General features: G+C 33.8%; 1 protein-coding gene across 2 annotated transcripts in view; it reads left to right on the top strand.

The window, feature by feature from the left end:
- The window catches only part of LOC108974290 (TGF-beta receptor type-1), a 32237-nt gene extending 9815 nt beyond the window's left edge, over nucleotides 1–22422 (top strand). Inside the window, exons 5-9 of one of the 2 annotated variants that reach the window (XM_018942018.1) lie at nucleotides 4803–4942; nucleotides 19399–19626; nucleotides 19701–19934; nucleotides 20832–21355; nucleotides 21416–22422. In XM_018942018.1, coding sequence (XP_018797563.1) covers nucleotides 4803–4942; nucleotides 19399–19626; nucleotides 19701–19934; nucleotides 20832–21355; nucleotides 21416–21598 — 1309 coding nt within the window. In that variant the 3' untranslated portion in view covers nucleotides 21599–22422. The remainder of the gene's footprint in view (nucleotides 1–4802; nucleotides 4943–19398; nucleotides 19627–19700; nucleotides 19935–20831; nucleotides 21356–21415) is intronic. The other variant, XM_018942017.1, reaches the window with a different exon arrangement.
- The last annotated feature ends 1654 nt before the right edge of the window (nucleotides 22423–24076 follow it).

Genomic DNA, 24076 nt, shown 5'->3' with positions numbered 1-24076 from the left:
TCCCATTTTTGTTCCAATTAATAAGTTTCTTTGAAAGTTTCAAATTTTTGTATAATTTTTGAAAATGTTTTTTTTTTTTTGCTTAAAATCAAATCTAAATTTTTATAATTTTTTTGGGGTTTGTGCTAACTGTTTCTTTGTATTATAGCTAATTAAACCACTTTGAGTTATTTTATTTTTGTACACCTTATTTTTTTTAACACCAGCTCAAATACAAATACACTCATACTAATTTTGTGCATTACCAGCAAGTTTCTTCGGAATTTTGCTAACTTCTGCCGCACTGTAGTTTGGTAATGCTAATGCAATTCTAGCATGTTCCGTTAGTTATTTACTAAGTATTACCAGTGATTTGAAATATTTTTACATACAGTTATACCCATATAACCAACGCATTTATGCATATGTACATACATTTATTATGACCAATTTGTGACAACATACATATTTCCAAAGTATTTAACTTACTGCATCCCTTTGTGCTCTGCCTATATTTGGGTTGAATTGGCTATAACCGATTAGCTGTGTAGCATTGCTCTTTGCATATTTATAACCTATTTAAGTAGATTACATATATCTTTCTTCATAATAAACACTTAACTACATTTGTGGCTGGTTGTGGTTTTAATAATGCAGTACAAACAACAAATTATATGGAATGTCAGTTATTCATACAAACAAATCCATATATAGGCAAACTTTTTACTACACATGCATAATATAAAAATATATATTTTTTGGAATATTAAACTATTTGCGTGTGAAACAAGTTTTAAAACTGATTGATTACTTATTATATTTTTTCTGTTAAAAATTTTACTTAAAAAAGTTAATACTTTAGAATCTAGTTTACAAGCTTCTTCACGGGGTCTAATATATCAACTTTTTAATTTGAAATGATTTCTACATGCCAAAGGTACAAAATTAAAGTGAAATATATAAAAAAAATTCACAAAATATAATTCCAATTTCGTTATAACTTTAATTATTTTTTAATCTTTACTCTATAGTTAGAAATATAATCGAAAATTTTATATTTATAATTATGACGAAAAGCTTTCGAGCTTTAAGTATAACTCAACTTGAGTTTCCACTAGAGCTTACTTTTGAGCTTTCACTTGAGCTCACATCTGAGCTTACACATTTCTCTGACAAATTTGTAATTCTGCGTAAAAAATTAGAAAATTTTAATTTTCTTCGTAATTTTTCTGATTCTGATTGTATTTTATTGCTGTTTTTGATGGTGTGATATAATCTCAGTTTTCACATATCTAGAAAGAAATGAACAAGAAAAGCTCTGAGCTTTCACTTGAGCTTATTACTGAGCTTTCACGTTTCTGTGACAAATTTATAATTCAATCAACAAGAAAAAGTTCTGAGCTTTTAGCAGTTACATGAGCTTTTTTTTCAAACCTATAAGAGAAAGAGAAGAGATCATCAGAACATTCACTTGAGTTTTAAGCAGTTTCTGCTCCGACGTTAAAACCCAAATAATGTTGGATAAAGTAAATGAAAAAATATATTACTTCACAATAAGGTTCCAGTTCATAGAATTTGTTTTTTTTTTAAGATTTTCTTTAAATCCTGACAGGTTTATGTTAGGCTTAGTGGAATTGAAAGCTGGAATAAAAGAATCCATTATTTTGCATTAATTGCGACACTGGATTTTCATAAGCTTCTGCAGAAGCGAATTTTCCACCAGCAAAATTCTTAGCCATAGACAGGAACAAGTAGTAGGGTCTTGGTGATAGGTCCGTTCATAAGATGGGTGCATAAGTATCTCACAATTAATCTCCTGGAGCTTCTGGCGAGTTACTATCGTTGTGTTTGCCTTGGCAGGTAATCAAATTGTTTGCTGTACAGTTCCGAATTAAGCATTTCTTATTAGAGGATAAGCTCATAGCATTTGATTCCTTGCCAATGTCACTAAAAACATAGTTAAACCTTTCGGACTATCAATTCTGGTTTGGCTATCGTTTGCGCCGGCGCATCCGTAACAATTATTGTCCCAGTGCCTTATTTAGGGAGTTACATGGGTTTCCCCGGGTAAAAAACATTGTTTTTCAACAATTTTTTCTCATATAAAAATTTAATATTTTATTCGAATTTTTTATTGTTACATACAGTAGTAAAAAAGTTTTCTGACATTTTTGGACAAAATATTTTAAGCTCGGCCATTGCGACGCCATTTCCGGTGACTTCTCGAAAAAAAGTGGCGCTTGCGTTGACAGGTGAACTCCTTACAAAATCATCTAAAGTGAAAAAATACGTATTTTAGTTAAACCTTAACTTAGAACTTAGACGAACAAAAAAAACTGAAAATTGGATTTTTGGCAGACATTAAAAAAAATAAAAATTTCGCCACATTTATTTTTTTCTTCAAATAGTTGTAATCGAAAAAAAGCCTTCGTTTAAAAATTGTATCTCAAGATCGTGATCATGATTCATGAAGATCATGAAGATCGATTGCGTACTTATCGAGAAATCTTGCAAACCGACTTCAAAAACACAGTTTCGAGAAAAACGCGTTTAAAGACGGTGTACTTAGCTTAGCAAGCCTCGAGCGCACAAGTTCTCAAGGCTGTATCTCCGAAACTATTACTCTGGTCAACTTTGGAAATTTAGTACAATATTTTTTTTTTTAATCCCGAAACCCATGTAACCTCTTAAATGGTTTCAAACGTTTTTGGTACAATAATCAGCTCTTTGGTAGTCGAAACACTGCTTATACGACGGTTGGTTTTGACGATTAACCTTTAAAATATCTAATTTTTTTCTTCTATCCAAACAGTTTTTATAGTAAATCTTATCTTTCTAAAGCTATATAATATTACTTGAATCCTATGGCGGCTTATGGCCATCTATTGGATAAATAATCGATATCCGTTTACTAGACCCTTGTATATTACCTTTGAGGTTATGTTTTATATAATTATTCCCGTACAATGAGCTTTTCACAAAAGCTCACCTACATTTATCAAAGACCACTGATCCTCTAGATCAAAATATAGTGTTAGTTGTATAATTAGCAGGCAATTAAAGTTTGTCATATCATATCACATATGTGTGTAAGTTCTAAAAATAAAAATAATGGAAAAGTACCCGGAATTATTTGTATTTGTTTTTTTTTTTTTGGTTTTTATAAATTGCTTGGCGTGTGTGCATTGTGTATTCTCACTTCATAGCGATAAAAATAAGTGAGCTTTTCATAATACAATTTTAGTTTAACTTGGATTAATTTTCAAAAGTCCTATAAAGCCTATAAGTTCCGATAAATGCGAAAATCTGAAACCCAAACGGCTTGTGCCGTTATCTGTGTGCGCTGAAATGCATGCTTGTAAGCTTGATAAGCAAACGCCGATGTAACAAAGCAACGACGGCCACTTCAGACTAACTAAACGCTGTGAGTATTTGAGCTGCTCGCAAGTGTACACTAGACTGCCACCACCAACAACGGCGCAACCAACGCAGCTACCAACATCAACAACGACGGCAACAACAACATCATCGACAGCGGCAACAACAACTTTTTTACTCCGTATTGCAAATATTTATGTTTTGCAGAGCATTCGTCCTTTTGTTGTTGCAAGCTGTTGGTTTTTGTTGTTGCAAGCTGTTGTTTTTGTTGCTATTGTTGCAAGGCTCTAAGTTTTGTTGCTGCAAGCTGTTGCGGTCAAACCACCCTCGCTTGTAGCATGCCAGTTAGCCATGCAGTGCGCCAGCCAGCCAACCACCAGACAGACATTCATGGTCTTGGCACTGTGCGCTTTGCTGTCTCCAAGGCTGTCGGCGTTCTCAGCTATATAAATACATGTGCATATATACTTATGCCGTTTATGTTGCCTGTGTGTTTGTGTCATTGTGGCTACAAGCGTTGTTGTAGCCATTTTTTCTCCTCTACTTCTTGCTTTCGCCAACCCGTCCATGCCCTCCTGGCGTACACCGCGTATGCGTAATATTTTCAACATTGGGGTAGGCTTGCTCGTCATACATACATACCTAGATATATTGATTTTCATGCCTTGCGCCGTGTTTGCACTTTTGTATGAACGGTGTTTTCTTGGCTCCTTCTGCATTTTCAGTGCCTCGTATTCACGTATTTGCATATATATTTTGTTTACCGGCGTTTTGTTGTGCAAATTGAAATTAAAATTGACGTCAGCGTATGTATGTATGTATGTAGCGAAAGTGAAATGCATAGCACCGACGTGCGCATAGACGCACATACATATGTATGTGTAAGCAATGCAAGTTAAAATAGGTGTAGTTGGTTAAAAATGTGGTTAGTACTACCCGGAACTCCTGCGAACGGTTGTTTCTGGGTGCTTTTGCTGCTGCTGTAGTTGTTGTTATTGCAAATTATTATTTAATTTTTAGTTTTAATTATGTAGTTTATAGTTTAAATGCTGCTGCGCCTACAGTTACCCCTTTGCCGTCATTTTTCGCTAGTTCAAACTACTAAATAATAAAGCTGAATTATTTTTAAAATACGCCAGAATTAGAAAAATAAAAATAATTAAAACAGGTAAAATGCACGTTTGTACTAATTTAAATTGCCACCTTTGCACACATGTACACCACCTACCACCACGCCCACATTGCAACGTCGGTTTTATGCTATTACCAACGGCTGCCTACGTCAACGCAACCTGCAACTTACTTTAACACCAAACCAACAACACTATCATCACTACCACCACACCACTGCTATTAACAAAAAAAAAAAAAAAAAAAAAAAAAAAAAAAAAAAAAAAAAAAAAACAACACCTGCTGCCATAAAATACACACACCTATTGCTTTAGATGTATGGGTTCAGAGAACAATCTACCGCCTAATGATCCGGCTTGGTGTCATGAGATTGCCCCCACATACGCCACGCAGTGTTGCCATAATGATTTTTGCAATACGGAGCACAATTTCTCAATAATTCTGCCGACTGCAGGTGAGCGTCCAACAACATTACTATGCAAAAACTACAAAAAAAAGCAAAAAATAAAGTATATAGCCACGTTTGAGTATCATGCAAAATTCAGTGTAACGGCAATTTTGTGACGTCAAAACATTTTCATCCCATGCAATTATGTTCCACATTACATTAAATGCATATACATATGTATACCGACATCTATCCACATTTGATATAGCGTTCAAAATTGTTATATGTGTATGTATGTTTTTGCGTATTGCGTAATTGGCATATCACATTCACTCACACGAAATCACGAAAATTTTATTTAACAAAATTTGCTATATACATACATACATACATACACTATATAATATCCGTTAAGGTCAAAAACAGACACCTCGTCCGGCATTTATGTAACTGCGTCCATATTTCCATATGTAGGCCACCATATCCTTTTGTGCACTGACCTACACAAGCACTCAAAATCACTGTCAACAACATATAAAAACTGCGAACGAATTTGCAAAGTCATTTTGTTCCTGAAAACTGCTTAGTTCTTGAATAATGCAGGCTGGAAACAATCTTACATACTTCGTTTTTCACTCGCGCAACGTCGTTGTGGGCCTCGTCACTTGTATTCGTTTGGTGTTTTCGGCGTATTGTGTTTGTCCATCCTCGTGCAACTTTCACAAATCTCATATGTATCATTATTATCATCCATAACTCATTAACTAGCTCCCATTTGTCAGCGTTGGTATCACATAGTTTTAAATAATTTACTTTCTACAAATCTTTGAAAGCTGGTACATTGTCTTTGTGTGTGTTTGAAACCACTTTTTTATCTACATTATTTACAGTTTTGGTTATATGCGTCGATTTCTGTCATATTTTTTGTGTTACAGAGTCATTGAGGTACTTAAATCGTTTATAAGAAAATATCAGTTGTGCAAGCTTTGCTGAAAGCTTATACTCTAGTGTTAATACATAGTTTCGTTAAGCAACTGTTGGTGGTCGTGTATGCTAGACTTGGCATACATCTTTTTTTTAATGAAAGTTGTAACTTGAGCTTTCATTTGTGCTTTCACACTAATTTTGAAGTTCGGTTATTGTAATTTTTTTTTAGTTTCATATATATTACAAATTTTTGTTTACACTTATGTACTTATATTCATTTTTTTTATTTTACTCATCTACTATTATTTATCACTATAATTTACTATATGTGACCTGGTCTACGAAAAGGGAGCTAACGTGCGAAAACTTGTTTTCTGGGAAACAGCTGTGAAAAAAAAGCATCTCATCTTCCATCCGAATCAACTAAAAAGTGAAAATTGACTTTTTGACGCCTAAGCCCCCTTTCCGTAGACCAGGCCACATATACATATATATTATTTGCTAGGCTATAGATCAACTAGTATCTAATTTTGCCGTACACACTTTTAATATTTTTTTACCGTTATTTATTTATCGTTCATACAACTTTTACAGTTCGCTGAGAGCTTTCACTTGTGAAAGCGTCAGCAATTATAATACTTAGATCTTAAATTAAAGCTTTAAATCTGATTTGATTTATTTACGAATTACTAGTTCTACTTCAAAAGTCGAACGTATCTACACTGAGCTTTTTAATAGCCGAAAACTTGAAATAAAGTTTTGTCAAGTTTGACAAAAATGTAAGCTTGCAAATTTTGAAAAAAAAAAATACTTTTGCGCTTTAAGCTGAAAGAAAAGTTTAGAAATGTGTGAAAAAGTTTAATTTAAAGCCTTAGAAAAATTTGTTTTTTGAGCTTTTACTTAAAGGAAAGTGTACAAATTTGTAAGAAGCTTAATTTAAAGCTTCCATATATGAATATTTTTTTCTACTTAAAAAATACTGTTTTTAATACTATATATGTATATATGTACCTATGAAAATATCACGTAATCGTATTTTTTATACCCTGTATGTAGGCAGTCCTTTATAATTATTTGTAAATGGCATTATAGGTTCGTTGTAACCGTTTTCTTGTTGGAATAATTGTCTTAACTCCAAATCTGCCAACAAAAAAAAAAAAAAAAAAAAAAAAAAAAAAAAAAAAAAAAAAAAAAAAAAAAAAAAAAAATGTGTCATCTCTCAGGCGGTCAAAAGTTAAATCATACCATTCACTTTAAGCAAAGGGTAGACAGTTTCGCTTTCAGCACAATTTCGACGTTGCTGCTAACCACCCAACTTTCTCCTGTTCGCTCGTACGTCTAATTCGACGCACATTCTAATTTGAGTCATCATTTCACCATTGTCCCATTTAATTCCTTATACAAAGTCAGCTGAGTACATTTCATTATTCATGTTTTCGGTCATACTTACTGTTGATATTTCTGTCCATAGTTCTAATTTCTATTATTTGTTGCCAGGCATTATTCATGTCCTTTGTATTTCGCTATTGGTCGAGTGATTTTGGTTTGTTTATTTTTYTCGTCGTTTTTCACGCTAAATTCGTTATATTTGTGTGAAAGAGTGGAAGGCATGGTTTTATATGGTATGTGGAACTAAATTCTCTGAGGATTTGAAACCAAAATTGTATGTTCTCACGCATACGTTTTATGTTTCCCCTGTCAATCTTTTCACTCTACAAGTCTGCAATTTATCATCTTATTCGTTTTTATGCATATCTATTACTATTCCACGTCTCATTCTCTTCCCTTACTTTTCTATATATTTCATTGTTATTTTCTCATTTCCTGCTTTTTTCTTCATGTTTAGTCTCATTTTCTTGGATTTTATGTTCTTTCTCTACATACAAATCATCATCAATTGTTTTGTTTCTTTTGTTTGATATTTGGTGTTACGTCGTTGGCTCATTCGTTATTTGTATTTGTGGTAATATGTTTTTCTTTTATTGATGTAGTGCAATTACTAAGCTATACAAGAGTTCACTTTCCATATTTTTACTGTTTAAGCACGTTTTCAACTACCTTTGGCATATGTAAGATATTCTTGGAAGAAATACTAAAGAAAGCAATATGACATTAAATATAGCTAGTGACGTTGTTTCCTAAATTAGAAAAGTAGACTAAAGTTATGATAGGTTGTATTATTTGATTAAACAATTATTCTTTTTCATAACATATTTGTAACCATTGAATATAAAAATAGTTTTCTAATTGATATTCATAGTAATTTTATTCGAGGAATGTTTTTACAAATCTGTGACAGTCTYAGCAAAAGAAAGACCGCGCCTCCTTAACCGTAAAGTGTTGGTTTTAAGTAGATATTCCTTTCTTRTTTAGAGATTGAAATTTCCAAGTGGTTTGGATAAAATTTCTCGAAATTGTATAATTTTCTTTTTGAGAGCTTTTTAGCTTCCGATTTAAGTTGAAAAATAGAAATATGGAAGTSTTGGTCCATTTCAGTATTCTAATCATCCAACAAAAACTATCTCGAAACCTTAAGGACATACCTTCTGGATATTCTTTTCGATTTCAGAATCGAAATGAGTTTTTTTATGTTGCGTTTCTTCAAGATCCGTAATAGATCGAAAACGAATTGTCATCAGACGAATAAAAATTAGTTTTCCACATTTGTTTATAGYTATATACATATGTTTTGCTGTTTTCTCCCTACCATCTCTCTAGCTCAGCTATCTAACCTAACTTAACCTAACCTATATACACAWGTAGAATATTAGTCAGCATAAAAGAAAAGGGTAGCAATCATATAGCCATCTTTTACTATAAGTAGTTAGAAAATTCAAAAGGTCGTATTGAATTTTCTAAAGTTGTTTTTGACTTACTAATAATTATATAATATGTGCTCAAAAGTTCTCTTGCAATAGAACTCTGCTATTACTTTGCCGGTATYCTGTTTTCTTTGAATTTTGGAGCGTAGCAGTTCTAAGTTGAATCAGTATATGTGCTTTTCCAGAAATGACATTCGAAACAAATATTTCAAAAAGACTAAGTTCGATCTCTCAAGGGCAATTTTTGTGTAGAAATGAAAATATATCCGAAGGTGAACTATTTTAAATCGCCATTCACCACACGCCGATGTGCAATTGAAGCMTAGTTCAGTTGAAATCGGCCCGGCAACAACAAGAAAAAATCGTATAAAAGATAAGACTACCGAATCGTCCCCAGCCTGTTGGTGAACTAGTGATCTCCAACTAGAAATCTGCAGTATATGACATATGTACATATATTCGCGATTTTAAGATTAGGTTTAGGTGATTAGTGCTGTAAATAATGAAATGAAATCAAAAGTCAATCACAGATGACGGAACTTTGTAATGTTTGTAAATAATTTGTTTATTCAAGAGGCTTTGTTTTGTAATTTACAAGCAAAACGTGTCGGGAAATATTATCAGATGTTTTTAGAAAGTTGTTTTTCTGGAAAGGTTATTAAAAACATGTCTACAATAGTGTAGAGAATTTAAAAATATTATTTATTTAATATTATTATTTTATATTATTTAAGGTTTCTTGATTTTATTTTTGTGTTTTTACTTTTAATAAATTTTTTTTAGTATATTTGAAACAAATTTTTTTTTGTTTTTATTTTATTATACACCCACTAAATGAATTTAATAAAATAATCTCATTCACATATTAAAAGTTTTCCATGCTGTTTATTTATATATTTATTTATTTTGTTTGTTTGTTTTGTGTGACCGGGTTTAATGCTCATCGTCTGGTGATTAGCGTCACTAAAGTGTCACTTGTCTAGTTAAAAATTTCTAAATCAATATCAATTTGTAAATAAATAAATATTTCTCTGACACACACGCACACTTATTACAGTTGTCTTTAAGCAATATATAAATATTTATACATATGTATACTATATGTCATAGAGTTTCGAAATATCTTCTTTGCTAACTCTTAGTAAAACTTTTAGTTGCTTAATCTTCCTCGTTGAGACTGTACCAACACCACTATCAACAAGTTCACACACTCACATGCGTTTTAAACAGTTTCTTTTTGCTTTATTTTTTCTGTTCCTTACTATAGTAGTAATATTTGAAATAATAAGTGTATACATGGAAACGCGCACTGCATTCTGTTATTTGTGACGTCCAAGTGGCGCTTGATAACAATGAAAGTCCCCCTAGCCTGATCGGGCGCTTATCAGTGCCAATTGTTGGGCGTATAGTGAAATCATAATAATATTTGCGGTAAATATTATATTATTTTTTGTTGTTTTTACTTAACTATCCGAATTCCAAGTGCCTATTATAAAATAGTTTTATAATTTATTCCCACTGTTGTGTGAGATTAAATGTGATAACTAAGTGTGTGCTTTTCTTTGTGAAAAACCAACAGATTTCTTTGTTTAAATACGATTATGCCTTTTTTTATTGTATTTGTAGAAACTTATTATTACTTATTTTCAAAGGCTTTAAATTGTCCCCCTTATAAGCGATTTTATGGCTGAAAACAATAGAAAAATTATAATATTTTTTTAAATTAGTTTGTTCGTTGTAATTTGATAAAATAACTTATGTCGATTTAGTTTAAAGTAATTATTTTWAATTTTAGTAAAGTTATGGGTATCTGTTTTAAGTTTATTTATCCTAATAGTGAAGTTCTGAGCAACGAAAAGTTATAATTTGAGAATGGTTTCGAGACTCGTTTGATTTGGTGAAAAGAACTCCATGTTTTGGAATCCAAAAATTTTTTATTTTAAAAACGGTTTCGATACCCGCATAATTTGGTGAAAATAATTCCAATCTAAACAAATGCTTCAGGTATATTTTATCATAACATCCAGTATAAATTCATAGTTAATATTTTAATTAAAGCCAACTTCGAGAGTTCGAATTTCGGCGCAAAAATTCATGTTATCTGTTAAGGTCATAAGGTTTTAGTAAAAATATAAACCTGTCCTTTAACTATGTTTTATTATACTATGTGAAAAAACCCGATACGATTCGAGACTCGTTCGGCTTCAATTAGCGGTGAACGATATTAATTAGTTARAATTCAACTTCGAGAATCGAATGTTTTAGGAAGACAACAACTCCACTTTCAGTTAAAATGATTATTTTGTATGGTAAAAGATAAACACATGCTTAAACTAAACATTATCAAACCATGGCTTTCGAGACTCGATTTATGGTGATTGGTAAATGCGTTTTGTCGTTAGCTGAACTTTTTAGAAAAGTAAACAACTTGATTAATTTCACCGAATCAAAAGTTAATTTGATTTTTTTTCGATTTATTAAAAGTTTGAACTATACCTTGACAATATTTATTTATCCTATCAAACTCAAATTATCAGTGAATATGATTATTTTGGGTTTTGTAAAAATCTTTATATATAAAGAGTACGTTGGTCCGCGATGAACTCCTAAACTACTGAACCAATTTTAGTAAAATTTAGTGTCCAGTTCGAACCAACTTAAAAGATAGGGTAGTTAAAACAATTCATAAATAAAGAATATAGTGAAAACTCTCTTAAATTGACGCCCTATTAAGCGGACAACTATTATGTCTATTAACTGAACAGAAAGGAGACTAGCTCCAGAAGCAGCCTTAMATTCGTTATTTTTTCCAATGAAATTTGTTTGTATGAATATATTCAAAGYTAAACCTCAAATACAATCCCTTGGGTTTTTATACCGACAAAAAGTTTTCGCCTTTATTCGTAAATAAAATTTTCACTGTACTGGATAGTTTATTATATGAATAATTATATTATATAAAATGTATACCAYAGCTACGCGTGGCCGGATCCCCTAGTATATACATATGTTTTAACTACATTTACTTTCCTAAATTCTTTAGAATTAAAAACATTGTTAAGCTAAAAAAAAAAAAAGTTTCGAGACTCGAACATTCTTTCAAAATAACTATAATTAAATTTTTAACTTTAAGTCGAATTATTCAGATTATAATATTTATATTGTCTATTCTGTTTTCCCTTAAACATCTATTTAATTGTTGAGGTTAGGTTTGGGCGCAGGGTTGATCCGAAGTCAATGAATCTCACTTGGACAGAAATTCGTGCTTTGTGTCAACCTAAACCATCTTATTGCTTCCTAAATTTTTTAGAATCAAAAACGAGACTCGATTAATTTAATCAGGATAATCCTCTTTAAATGTATATTTTCAAGTCGTTTTAATTGKATTGGTTTTCTGAGGYTAGGTTAAGTCGTAGGGTTGATYCAAAGCCAATGWCTCTCACCAACCAAAACTTTATAATCTCATTTCATCGACCGACGAATTTTTTTGTGCTTTGAACAATTATTATTAAGGCATCCAGCAACTTCGCTGGGTTCACTAAAAATGWGTCTACCGAGATATTTCCATCTCAGTCTAGCAATAGCTGGGCAATAGAGATGAAAGTGACTCGCTCTCCTCCATACAGCTTTGGCAAAGTGCGTCCGATTGAATATTCGCTTGTACAGTGTCCAGTCAGAATACCTATACATTGTTTTTGAGGTTATGTGAAATTTTTTTTTAATTTTTTGATATTCTCAAATTTTTATRAAACTTAAGTCTTTGCAGAGCATTGAATTTTCAACTCCACATGTCTTTTCATGCATGCACATCTGTTGTAGTTTTTGTTTTTTTTAATTTTTCTGCGCTCTTCCTCCCTTATTTGCCTGCTAAAACCCATACAAGCAGATACGCGCATTAATTGATTCCACCTGGACTTATTGGGCTTCCTCGTCGGTGCAACTTCATTTCATTAGAAGCGTGTGTGTTTTCACACCCACCCACCCACTATTAATTATATGCGCCTTTATTTTGCRCTTGTCACTACTTCCAACTCTTCCTTCGTGGCAATTCTCGTCGACTTTTCATTTCTTCATTCATTCATGCAACGTTTCATTCAGATAACATAGACGACACACACACACTCACAACCAACTATGCGGCACTAGCTGTGCGTCACAGCACAAACGCAAAGCCAACCAACCCAAACGCCCCCAACCAGTGTACCTATGTGTGTAWGTGCCTGTGACTGTAGTGCAATGCGCTCAGCTGTTTCTGTTTCTGTTTCTGTAGAAAGCGCATTGGCGCCTTTGCAATTTGTATGCGCGCTTGCTGCTTGCTTGTTYGTTGTTATTAAGCGTGTGTTTGTTGCTGATTTCTCGCCTTTTTAAAGTTCTAATGAACTTTGYTTTGCCTGTGAGTTCTGTTTCTTGGCTTGCAGCCTTTCATTGGCGGCGGGACCTATGCACCAAACACATGACGGACGGACAAACACTCTCCTTCTTTCTATGTATGTATGTATGTGCGCCATACCTTCAGCAGACAGTTCGTCAGCATTTTTGTGAGCTTAGCAAGCGGGCAGGCGTCGACAGCTCGACTTGACGAATATAAAGAAGTCAGACATGGCTTTATTTAGTGAARAGCAAAGAAAAAGTAAATATTATGCACCGGCTGCGGTGCGCTTAAAACCATGAATCGGCATGTCGCCGTTACTGTTTTTGTCTTGCCGTTGTTGTTGTTGAACAACTTCAGCAAGTGGAGCAGACATCTTTAGCGTTGGGCCTCAAGTGTTGTCGCTGGCGTTGGCAACCCCTTTATTTCGAATTTTTTCTACACTTCTTTTTGTTTTTTTTTTAAGAACCGTCTACAAGGCTGTCTGGGCGCAAGCGTCAATGAGACAGCGCTTGGGTGGCAAACAGGTCGACCGGTGCATTTGCTCATACCATACCACTGGAGGCCGTCTGACTGTTTTGGAAACAATAAAAGTGTCAACCACCATGCGCACTCTACCCTCGGCCGCCGCCCCAATTGCATACCACCACCTGTATGTGTCGCATATGTATTTGTATGTATTTGTATGAATGTCTTAATTACTCGCCCTCAAGCTGGCACTCCTCGAAGTCGCAYATACAAACATACATACATATTTATCGTCTGTAGGTATGCGCAGAGCTCATGCTTCGYTTTGTACTTACGTTGCCCTGCTGGTGCGTCATTCAGTTACCGCTATATATATATAGCATATATATGCATATATGTGTGTGTTATTTTTAAACTTTTGCATTCCTTAGACCAAAATGCGCACCGCCTGGTTCAAAAAAACAAAATACCAAGTGGCCAAGTTCAAAGTCATTGTACGTTCAATCAAAATGTCATCCTACTCAGCTCACCATGCAGATTTCAGCATATTCTCAATTTTTGTTTTGCGCATTCCTCATCATGTGATTCATATAGTTGCACAGCCTGTGGTGCTTTGCGGGCTGGTGGAATGTTCATCTATGTGCTATTTTGTTGACGACAATTTCACCAGCATCACTCAAACCATTGACGTAAGCGATCTGCGACATGCTGAGGGCAATGACAGCAGTTAACCAAATTCCTGCCAACTGATAATTAAGTTAAGGCCGTTTATGCGGATTAACAATCAACTAGCAAAAATAGCCAAGTTTATTATTCTTCGATTGAATGCAACACCRATTGACTTGACTTCGAGGCGCTTCAGTTTGTTTGGCGAGAAATGYGAAGTCAGCATTTTTAAGGTCACTACTGGAAACGCCTTCTAAAGCTGCCCTCTAGTTTGGTGCTTTATCAGATTTTATACGTGAAAAGCTATAAAAAGTTCCGTGTGACTTCTTCTACTAATTTCTACTTAGTTCTCACTACTTYTACGCTTTTTAGTTGAAACAATTTGACTAAAACTTGTCTGCTTATTTACTCCAACAACAATTCCAAATGTTTGAAAAGCGCACATCGCATCTACCATATGATCGAGTGGAAAACAGACCTTAACCTCTTTATATAGAAACAATATATAACATCGCTGCAGCACARCAATCTATGAATATCAAGTAATAATTTATTTTCTTAAAAAACCTTGATTTCTGTTCTATTGATAACTTTCACACCACCTCAATCTAACCCCTCTTTCAACAAACATCATTAGATATTTTGGAAGTTAAGACAGGTTTGAACATATTTATCAGGATTCCTTAGGATTGCTAGAAATCTTAATTCTAATTCATGCTTTGGAACTATTTGTAATAATCAAGCACATAATAAGCTTATAAGCTTTTGAATATTTCTGAATAATATCAGTAACAAAGAAAAATCATAGTCGCTAATTTCGGAGGTCTTATTAAATTCGTTAACTGCACTCTTAACTGAAAGTAAAAATTTCCTTCTTCCCTAATTTCTTTAAAGAAATAACACAAAAACTTCAAATTATCATTCAAAACAACATTCTTTGGCATTTATTTTTTGAAGATTATCTTTTTCAAATCAGACAGAATCTGAGATGGTCTATCCCTCGAGTTCAATTTTGGATGACTCGTTCGAGCATTTCGACTGGTAACTGGCGAATGACAATAATGATGATTTGCTCCAAGGCCTGACTCGTAGCGGATCGTCCGCATAGACTCTAGACTTTATATATCTCCATTGGAAAAAGTCTAATGGTGTGATATCACTCGATCTTGGCGACCAATCGACCGATCCAAAATGTGCTTACTGAAGTCTTCTTTTTTACATACCCATTGAGCTCGAAATGGTTCCCATCGCTGAACAAAATTTGGTTCGAAAACGTCAGATCTTCTTGGAACTTTTCAAGAGCTCAGAGAGCAAAACGATGTCTGTTGGGAAGATCGAATGGCTTCAGTTCTTGCACAAGCTGTATTTTGTACGCTTTTAGTTAAAGATCGTTAAATGCGCCATACGTCAGTCCGAGTTGCTACAAATTTAGTTTAATCGACTATCTNCAATCTATGAATATCAAGTAATAATTTATTTTCTTAAAAAACCTAAATTTCTGTTCTATTGATAACTTTCACAGCACCTCAATCTAAGCCCTCTTTCACCAAACATCATTAGATATTTTGGAAGTTAAGACAAGTTTGAACATATTTGTCTGGATTCCTTAGGATTGCTAGAAATTTTAATTCTAATTCATGCTTTGAAACTATTTATAATATTCAAGCACATAATAAGCTTATAAGCTTTTGAATATTTCTGAATATTATCAGTAACAAAGAAAAATCACAGTCGCTAATTTCGGAGGTCTTATTAAATTCGTTAACCGCACTCTTGACTGAAAGTAAAATTTTCCCTACTTCCCTAATTGTTTAAAGAAATAACATAAAAACTTCAAATTATCATCAACAACATTCTTTGGCATTTATTTTTTGAAGATTATCTCTTTCAAATGAGACAGAATCTGAGATGGTCTATCCCTCGAGTTCAATTTTGGATGACTCGTTCGAGCATTTCGACTGGTAACTGGCAAATGACAATAATGATGATTTGCTCCAAGGCCTGACTCGTAGCGGATCGTCCGCATAGACTCCAGACTTTATATATCTCCATAGGAAAGAGTCTAATGGTGTGATATCCCTCGATCTTGGCGACCAATCGACCGATCCAAAATGTGCTTACTGAAGTCTTCTTGTTTACATACCCATTGAGCCCGAAATGGTTCCCATCGCTGAACGAAATTTGGTTCGAAAACGTCAGATCTTCTTGGAACTTTGGAAAAGCTCAGAGAGCAAAACGATATCAGTTGGGAAGATCGAATGGCTTCAGTTCATGCACAAGCTGTATTTTGTACGCTTTTAGTTAAAGATCGTTAAATGCGCCATACGTCAGTCCGAGTTGCTACAAATTTAGTCTAATCGACTATCCATGGTCTTCAGCTCGGCTATATATTTTCTTCACTGCGAACTGGACGTGATATATTCGGTCGAATATTATTCTATAAAGAATGCTGGATTTAAAGATGGATGGGTGTGGAGAGTANAACATATTTATCAGGATTCCTTAGGATTGCTAGAAATCTTAATTCTAATTCATGCTTTGGAACTATTTGTAATAATCAAGCACATAATAAGCTTATAAGCTTTTGAATATTTCTGAATAATATCAGTAACAAAGAAAAATCATAGTCGCTAATTTCGGAGGTCTTATTAAATTCGTTAACTGCACTCTTAACTGAAAGTAAAAATTTCCTTCTTCCCTAATTTCTTTAAAGAAATAACACAAAAACTTCAAATTATCATTCAAAACAACATTCTTTGGCATTTATTTTTTGAAGATTATCTTTTTCAAATCAGACAGAATCTGAGATGGTCTATCCCTCGAGTTCAATTTTGGATGACTCGTTCGAGCATTTCGACTGGTAACTGGCGAATGACAATAATGATGATTTGCTCCAAGGCCTGACTCGTAGCGGATCGTCCGCATAGACTCTAGACTTTATATATCTCCATTGGAAAAAGTCTAATGGTGTGATATCACTCGATCTTGGCGACCAATCGACCGATCCAAAATGTGCTTACTGAAGTCTTCTTTTTTACATACCCATTGAGCTCGAAATGGTTCCCATCGCTGAACAAAATTTGGTTCGAAAACGTCAGATCTTCTTGGAACTTTTCAAGAGCTCAGAGAGCAAAACGATGTCTGTTGGGAAGATCGAATGGCTTCAGTTCTTGCACAAGCTGTATTTTGTACGCTTTTAGTTAAAGATCGTTAAATGCGCCATACGTCAGTCCGAGTTGCTACAAATTTAGTTTAATCGACTATCTATGGTCTTCAGCTCGGCTTTATATTTTCTTCACTGCGAACTGGACGTGATATATTCGGTCGAATATTATTCTATAAAGAATGCTGGATTTAAAGATGGATGGGTGTGGAGAGTAGTACGCTCATTATGCCGATTATGTTGAACATAAGTTGAGTGAAGCGCGCAAAACACATTCTTTACAGAACGTGAATTTTCGCAGTAAAATTRAACGATTTGTAAACGTTGTTCAGGCGTAAGTCTTTCCATGATGAAATACCGAACAATACTGAACAAAAATAACATGATAGCTGGACACGACTCCCGCATGACCTGTCAAAATAAGTTTATTGAAAAAGTACCTTGRATCATCCGTTATAACCTCTAAATTTATTTCTATTGCAAGTTCTCTTTCATGATCTCTCTCGCTTTAAAGTGGCTATCGAGAAATTATATTTTTTACAGAGGCTAAAGTTCTCGATAAAGTACCTACAATTTTGATTCTACACTAAAAAATTGTTAGTTTCGTTGCACAATAACAAAAGTTCTCTGCATTGGATGTTCCGATCCTTAAAAATTCCTCCCCATTTACAATATTTTTTTTTTTTTAACACCGTTGGTAGGTTTATAAACTTTCAAAAAGAAGACAATATATGTATATCGTTTCAGAGTCTCCATTTTTATACACTCAACAGGGTACAATAAGTTTGGCACAAAGTTCGTTACAAACAGAAGGAAACGTCCGTGACCCTATAAATTATATATGTAGGTGATCAGCGAGTCGATCTAGTCATGACATTCAGTCGCACCGTCTGTATGTACGCGTGCTAGGCCCTCAAGTTTGGAGATATCGATTTGAAACTTTGCAGGCGTCCTTTTCTCACCAAGAAGTTTTTTGTTGGTCGGAACCGCCCAGTATCGCACTACTATAGCATATAGCTGCTGTATTAACTGACCGATGCAAGTAATATAAGTTCTTAAGTGAAGAACTGGTTGTTTTCGGGAGCTTAACGGTTAAGAGAGTGTGAATTGAGAGAGAGGGAGARAGGTGAGAGAGAGTGAGTGAGTRAGTGAATGAGAKRGAGAKTGGGTCAMMGGAAGAGGGAGTGAAAGAGAGAGAACTTAAAAAAGTTAATTCTCCTTCTGGACGCCTCCTTATTCAGAAAACACTATATGTTTCCAATCTTATATTTTAGTTTACATTTTGTGTCAATTACCGATTTGGTGGTGGAGATACGTATTTTAATTTTTATTGAAAATTTCGGTTTGTTTCGATGCCAGCAAAGATCAAATGATCGTTGGAGTTTTGGATATATCTGAACTTACGCCGTTGAATAAAATTATATGTGTTTTCAAAACTACTGCTTATTAACTAAGTCGAGTTTCTGTTGCCTTTGTACAAAATAATTTGGTATTTACGAAATTCGCTTTGAAAAATATTTGTTATATTTTTTGTGGCAACTCTAATAATGCTAATAGCACAGCTTTAATTGATAACAGTAATATATTTAGAAAACTGAAATTTTGATGCTCCTCAAAGTATGCAATGGTATGTCAACTAGTAGTTTTTAAACAAGGTTCGTATTTTTGAAATAAAAAGTAGTTCAACTTTTATGGTGTTATGTAATGATATTAAYACGATTGAACTTTTTGTTTAATCACATATTGTATATATTATATATAAATATAATGTAGTGGTTTTTTGTATAAATATGTAAATAATCACTTGCACCCAACCGCATGCGCATCTTATTTATCGTTCTAATATTCCAACACTCACCTAACAAGCTTGTATATATGTACATATATGCTATATCTGTRTACATAAATAAAAATAAGTTTTTCATGCACGCATCTTACATTTATCGCTTTGCACGGCTCTTTAATATTTTCGGAAATAATGTGTCTAAAAATGCTAAACWTAAAACGGTGCTTTGAAAAGTGTCACACGCACACACACATACCTTTAAAAAACTATGTGTATTCACGAATTTATTCTCCCATCGCTAAACGTATGCGATCAATATAGAATTCTTACCTGAAGAGCCGTTAAACGCCTGGGTTTTGGTCGTAATCATATTCGGCGCCACGCTCTTCATCTGCCTATCGGTACTGTTGTCGTTGTGCTTCTGGCAGCGGCGCAAACGCAATAGCAATGGACGCACCTTCCCGCCGGACGACTCCGTGTGCGATCCCATTCTAAATGGCAACACTATACAGGACATTATCGAGATGACAACATCGGGTTCCGGTTCGGGTAAGTAAATATGAGATATGTGTTGAAAAAATATGTGTATTAATGATTTTTATCTGCTTACACGCAAYATGCAGCCGGTTTACCGCTATTGGTGCAGCGCTCCATTGCACGCCAAATACAACTCTGYCATGTCATTGGCAAGGGTCGCTTCGGTGAAGTATGGCGTGGTCGCTGGCGTGGCGAAAATGTGGCCGTTAAGATTTTCTCCAGTCGCGAGGAGTGCTCTTGGTTTAGGGAAGCTGAAATTTATCAGACTGTGATGTTACGTCACGAAAATATTTTAGGTTTCATTGCAGCTGATAACAAGGGTAAGCGGTTTGTTGCGTCTGTATTGTAGGTGAAATCGGTGAAAACGAACACATCGCCATGCGTTTTCTAAACACATCTTCTTTCATTTTCCGAACACATTTTCCTGCGTTTTCCAAAGACATTCTTATGCGTTTTCCAAAAAAATTTTTGGGCTCCTTTCTAAAATACTTTCATGCGTTTTCCAAACACATTTTCATGCGTTTTCCTAATTTATTTCCATGCGTTTTCAAAAATATTTTGATGCGTTTTCCAAACACATTTTCATCACTTTGTCAAACACATTTTCACGCGTTTTCAAAATTTTATGCGCTTTCTAAAAAACCTTTACATGTCTTTTCATGCATTCTAAACACTATTTTCATGCAGTTTCCAAAAACTTTTCATGTGTTTTCTTAATTTATTTTCTTGAGTTTTCAAAATAAATTTTCATGCATTTTCTAAACAATTTTAATGCGTTTTCCAACACATATTTTCATGCGTGTCCCTAACTTATTTTTTTTTTTGCGTTTTCAAAACTCATTCTCATGTGTTTTCCAAAAACATTTTCATGCATTTCCAAACATATTTTCATGCGTTTTCCAAGAACATATTCATGCCTTTTCCAACACACATTTTATTATTATTTTTTTTTCATTTTCAAAACATGTGATTTACAAAATCATTTTCATGCTTTTTGCAGCGCACATTTTCATGCGTTTTCCAACACATATTTTCATGCTTTGTCCTAACTTAATATCTTATGTTTTCAAAACAAATTTTCGTGCGTTTTCCCAACACACATTTTCATATGTCATTCAACATCTTCATGCTTCTTGCCAACCTCATTTCGATGCCTACTAACTGCACTTGAGCACTTACGTATGCCTGTATATTTACACCGCCATTCTCACCCTCAGATAATGGCACTTGGACCCAACTTTGGTTGGTCACTGATCACCATGAAAACGGTTCATTATTCGATTACCTCACCACACATACAGTGGATACGAAAACTATGCTCAATATGGCGCTCTCCATCGCCACCGGTCTGGCACATTTACATATGGATATTGTGGGTACACGTGGCAAGCCAGCGATAGCACATCGTGATCTCAAATCGAAAAATATTCTCGTCAAATCCAATCTCAGCTGTGCGATAGGCGATCTGGGCTTGGCTGTGCGTCATGTGGAAAAGAATGATTCCGTCGATATACCCTCCACACATCGTGTGGGCACCAAACGTTATATGGCACCCGAAGTGCTGGACGAGAGTATGAATGCACAGCATTTCGATTCGTATAAGCGTGCCGAYGTGTACGCGTTCGGTTTGATATTGTGGGAGATTGCGCGACGTTGCAACATCGGCATGATATACGATGAATATCAATTGCCATATTTTGATGTTGTACAACCTGATCCTAGTATTGAGGAGATGAAGAAGGTAAGTGTGCCGTATGTTTACACAGTAATAACGGTCGTATTTGTATATGTGTTTTTGCAGGTGGTTTGCATTGATAAAATGCGTCCGAACATACCGAATCGCTGGCATGCCTCGGATGTGCTGCACGGCATGGCGAAAGTGATGAAAGAGTGCTGGTATCCTAATCCTGTTGCGCGTCTTACAGCGCTGCGTATAAAGAAGACTCTGGCCAACATAACGGTCGAGGATAAAGTGAAGAACTGATTGTAGTTGTAGTGTGCAGCCATTTTGGCGTGAAACTAACGGATATAAATTGTACTATTTGCATGGGGGAAGGCTGTCGCTGAAGCGTCACATATATTTTAGTGTGGTGCTGAGCGCAAAATTCACCTTCTCTACCTCCCTTTCCGTTTACTTTTCTGCCGAATTTGTTGAGAGAATACAAAAAGCGCGGAAAAGTTTTGGAAAAATTACCTAAAGAGAAGAGCATACCTTAAAATACCTAATAATTAACAACAAAGAAGTAAAAGAAAACAAAACACAAAAATACAAAAAAAATCAACAAGAAAAGAGATATCGTAAACAGAGAAATTTATAAAGCTGTTATAATTGATGCAGAGCATTCTATTAACGCACTAAAAGTTGTATTTGTAATTTTAAACTATAATYTGTAATAACATGTGTAAATGCGAACGTACCCTAATGTAATGTAATGTAAAATGTGTACTAGGCATAAGAGAGCGTGGAGCGCAGAGCACAGCAACAAATGTTTGAAACTAATTGAGAGAGAGAGAGAGAGAGCAGCAGCTTGGTAAAAACACGAAATAATTGAATATTTAAAATTATTTTAAAATAAGCAATGAAATGTGTGTGTGTGACTGCGTGTGCGTGTATGAATGCATAAGTTAGTTAGAGAAAGGAGAAAAAAGTGAAGTCTGAGGAAAAGTTATGCATGTGTGTATGTGCAGAAAAAGTAAAATAGCTGTAAATATTTTGGAAATGTACACAATTCTGAGATTTTCCTGGCAGCTGCTATTTTAGATTTACAAGCTTACGCGTTACTAAAATTTTTTTTTGTTAATTAAAAAAGTGGCGATAATTATATTTTTTTTTTTTGATAATTAAAATAATTTTCGATAATTAATTTTTTATCGAGACTTAAAAAAATCGATAATTACAATTTTTTTCTATAATTAACATTTTTTTCTATAATTAAAAAAATTTCTATAATTAAAATTAAAAAATTTTTCAATAATTAAATAATTTCTCAAAAAATTATTATTTTTTTCGATAATTCARCAATTTTTGGTTGATTTTTGAATGTCTTATAAGCATTCGAATACATTTYGGAAATTTTAAGTTCTGATTTTGGTTTCCAATGTTAATATATTGGCTTATATGGCTTAAACGTGGTAATTATGCAAATATTGTGTAAACGTAAGGAGAGAGCAAAAATGCTTGTAAATGAGAATTCTTGATATTTATAAGAGTTTTATAAAATAGCTGCAATATAAAAATTATTATTTTTTTTTAGTTTTTAGATTAAAATCGTTAAAAATTCAATACAATGTTTTCAAGCGCCCTTGAGTACAGCAATTTTAAGAGAATTTAATAAATTTTCTCTAACTTTGCATACACATGTACTACATCTTTTAGTAAAGTAACATTTCAAAAACATTTTTTTTAAAGAAATTTTGCGAAGAGTTCTTATTTGTTTAATTTATTAACGATTTCCACCAAAATAGAAGTAAAAAAAATCAATTGAACTCCTGCGAGCGTCTCCAGTAATTGAAGAGCATACAATACTGCCATCAATTAAGCAATCAAACTAAGCTCATTTGCATTTGTAGGCATAATTAAAACATACATATATACATATGTGAGTGCTCATAATGGCAGTTGCAGCGCATTAACGTTTAGACAACGAACACATTTAGCAACAACTAAACACATACACAAACAAACAAAAAAAGACTCTGACTAAAGACTGATACATAGCAACAGTTACAGTGAAAATCGCCATACCGTTAATTAGTAACCTTTTAGAGCAATTTTTGGAGCTGAATACAAAGTAATAATATAATTAATAATAATATTTTATTTAAACTTTAATAAAAAAAGTTTTTTTTTTTTTTTAGTTCTTTCCTATTTCTCAACTCAACTCAACTCATTTCGTACTCGCATTAAGATTTTGCCATTTTTAGAAAATAATATTAAGCGGCAAAAAAAAAATAAAGTTTAAAAAACTTAAAACAAAAAAAAAAACGCTAAAACAAAAACTAAAGGAGCAAAACATGCATAAAGTAAAAACTACTATAAAGACACTTTTTAATTAATGAAAACCAAAAGAACTCAGGAATTGCCAGTCGTAATATATGTAAATAATATAAAATATCACTTGTTGACTCGATATGTGCTTTGTTGATGTGTGTGCGCAAGTATGCGCAAAACCACTTACACCAAAAACAAAATAAATCCCGTTAAATTGGCATTTCTTGCTTTTTCCTTACGTTTGCAAAGAACAAGTAAATGCTATTATCAATATTTCGTTTCTGTTTTTTCTTCCACAAAATACGCAAAGCAACCGTTATAAGTTAGTATATTTTGCTTTCAATGTAAATATACCGTTACTTATGCGCAAAAAATCTTTTTCCAAATTGTGTGTAGTGGTTGGCCACCATATTTTTGTAGATGTGTATAAGAGACAGCCATTGCACGCCAAATACAACTCTGTCATGTCAT

Source organism: Bactrocera latifrons, unplaced genomic scaffold (assembly GCF_001853355.1).
Source record: "Bactrocera latifrons isolate USDA-ARS-PBARC rearing strain unplaced genomic scaffold, ASM185335v1 scaffold_544, whole genome shotgun sequence".
Classification (NCBI taxonomy): Eukaryota; Metazoa; Arthropoda; class Insecta; order Diptera; family Tephritidae; genus Bactrocera; species Bactrocera latifrons.
This window is presented reverse-complemented; position numbering and strand designations above follow the sequence as displayed.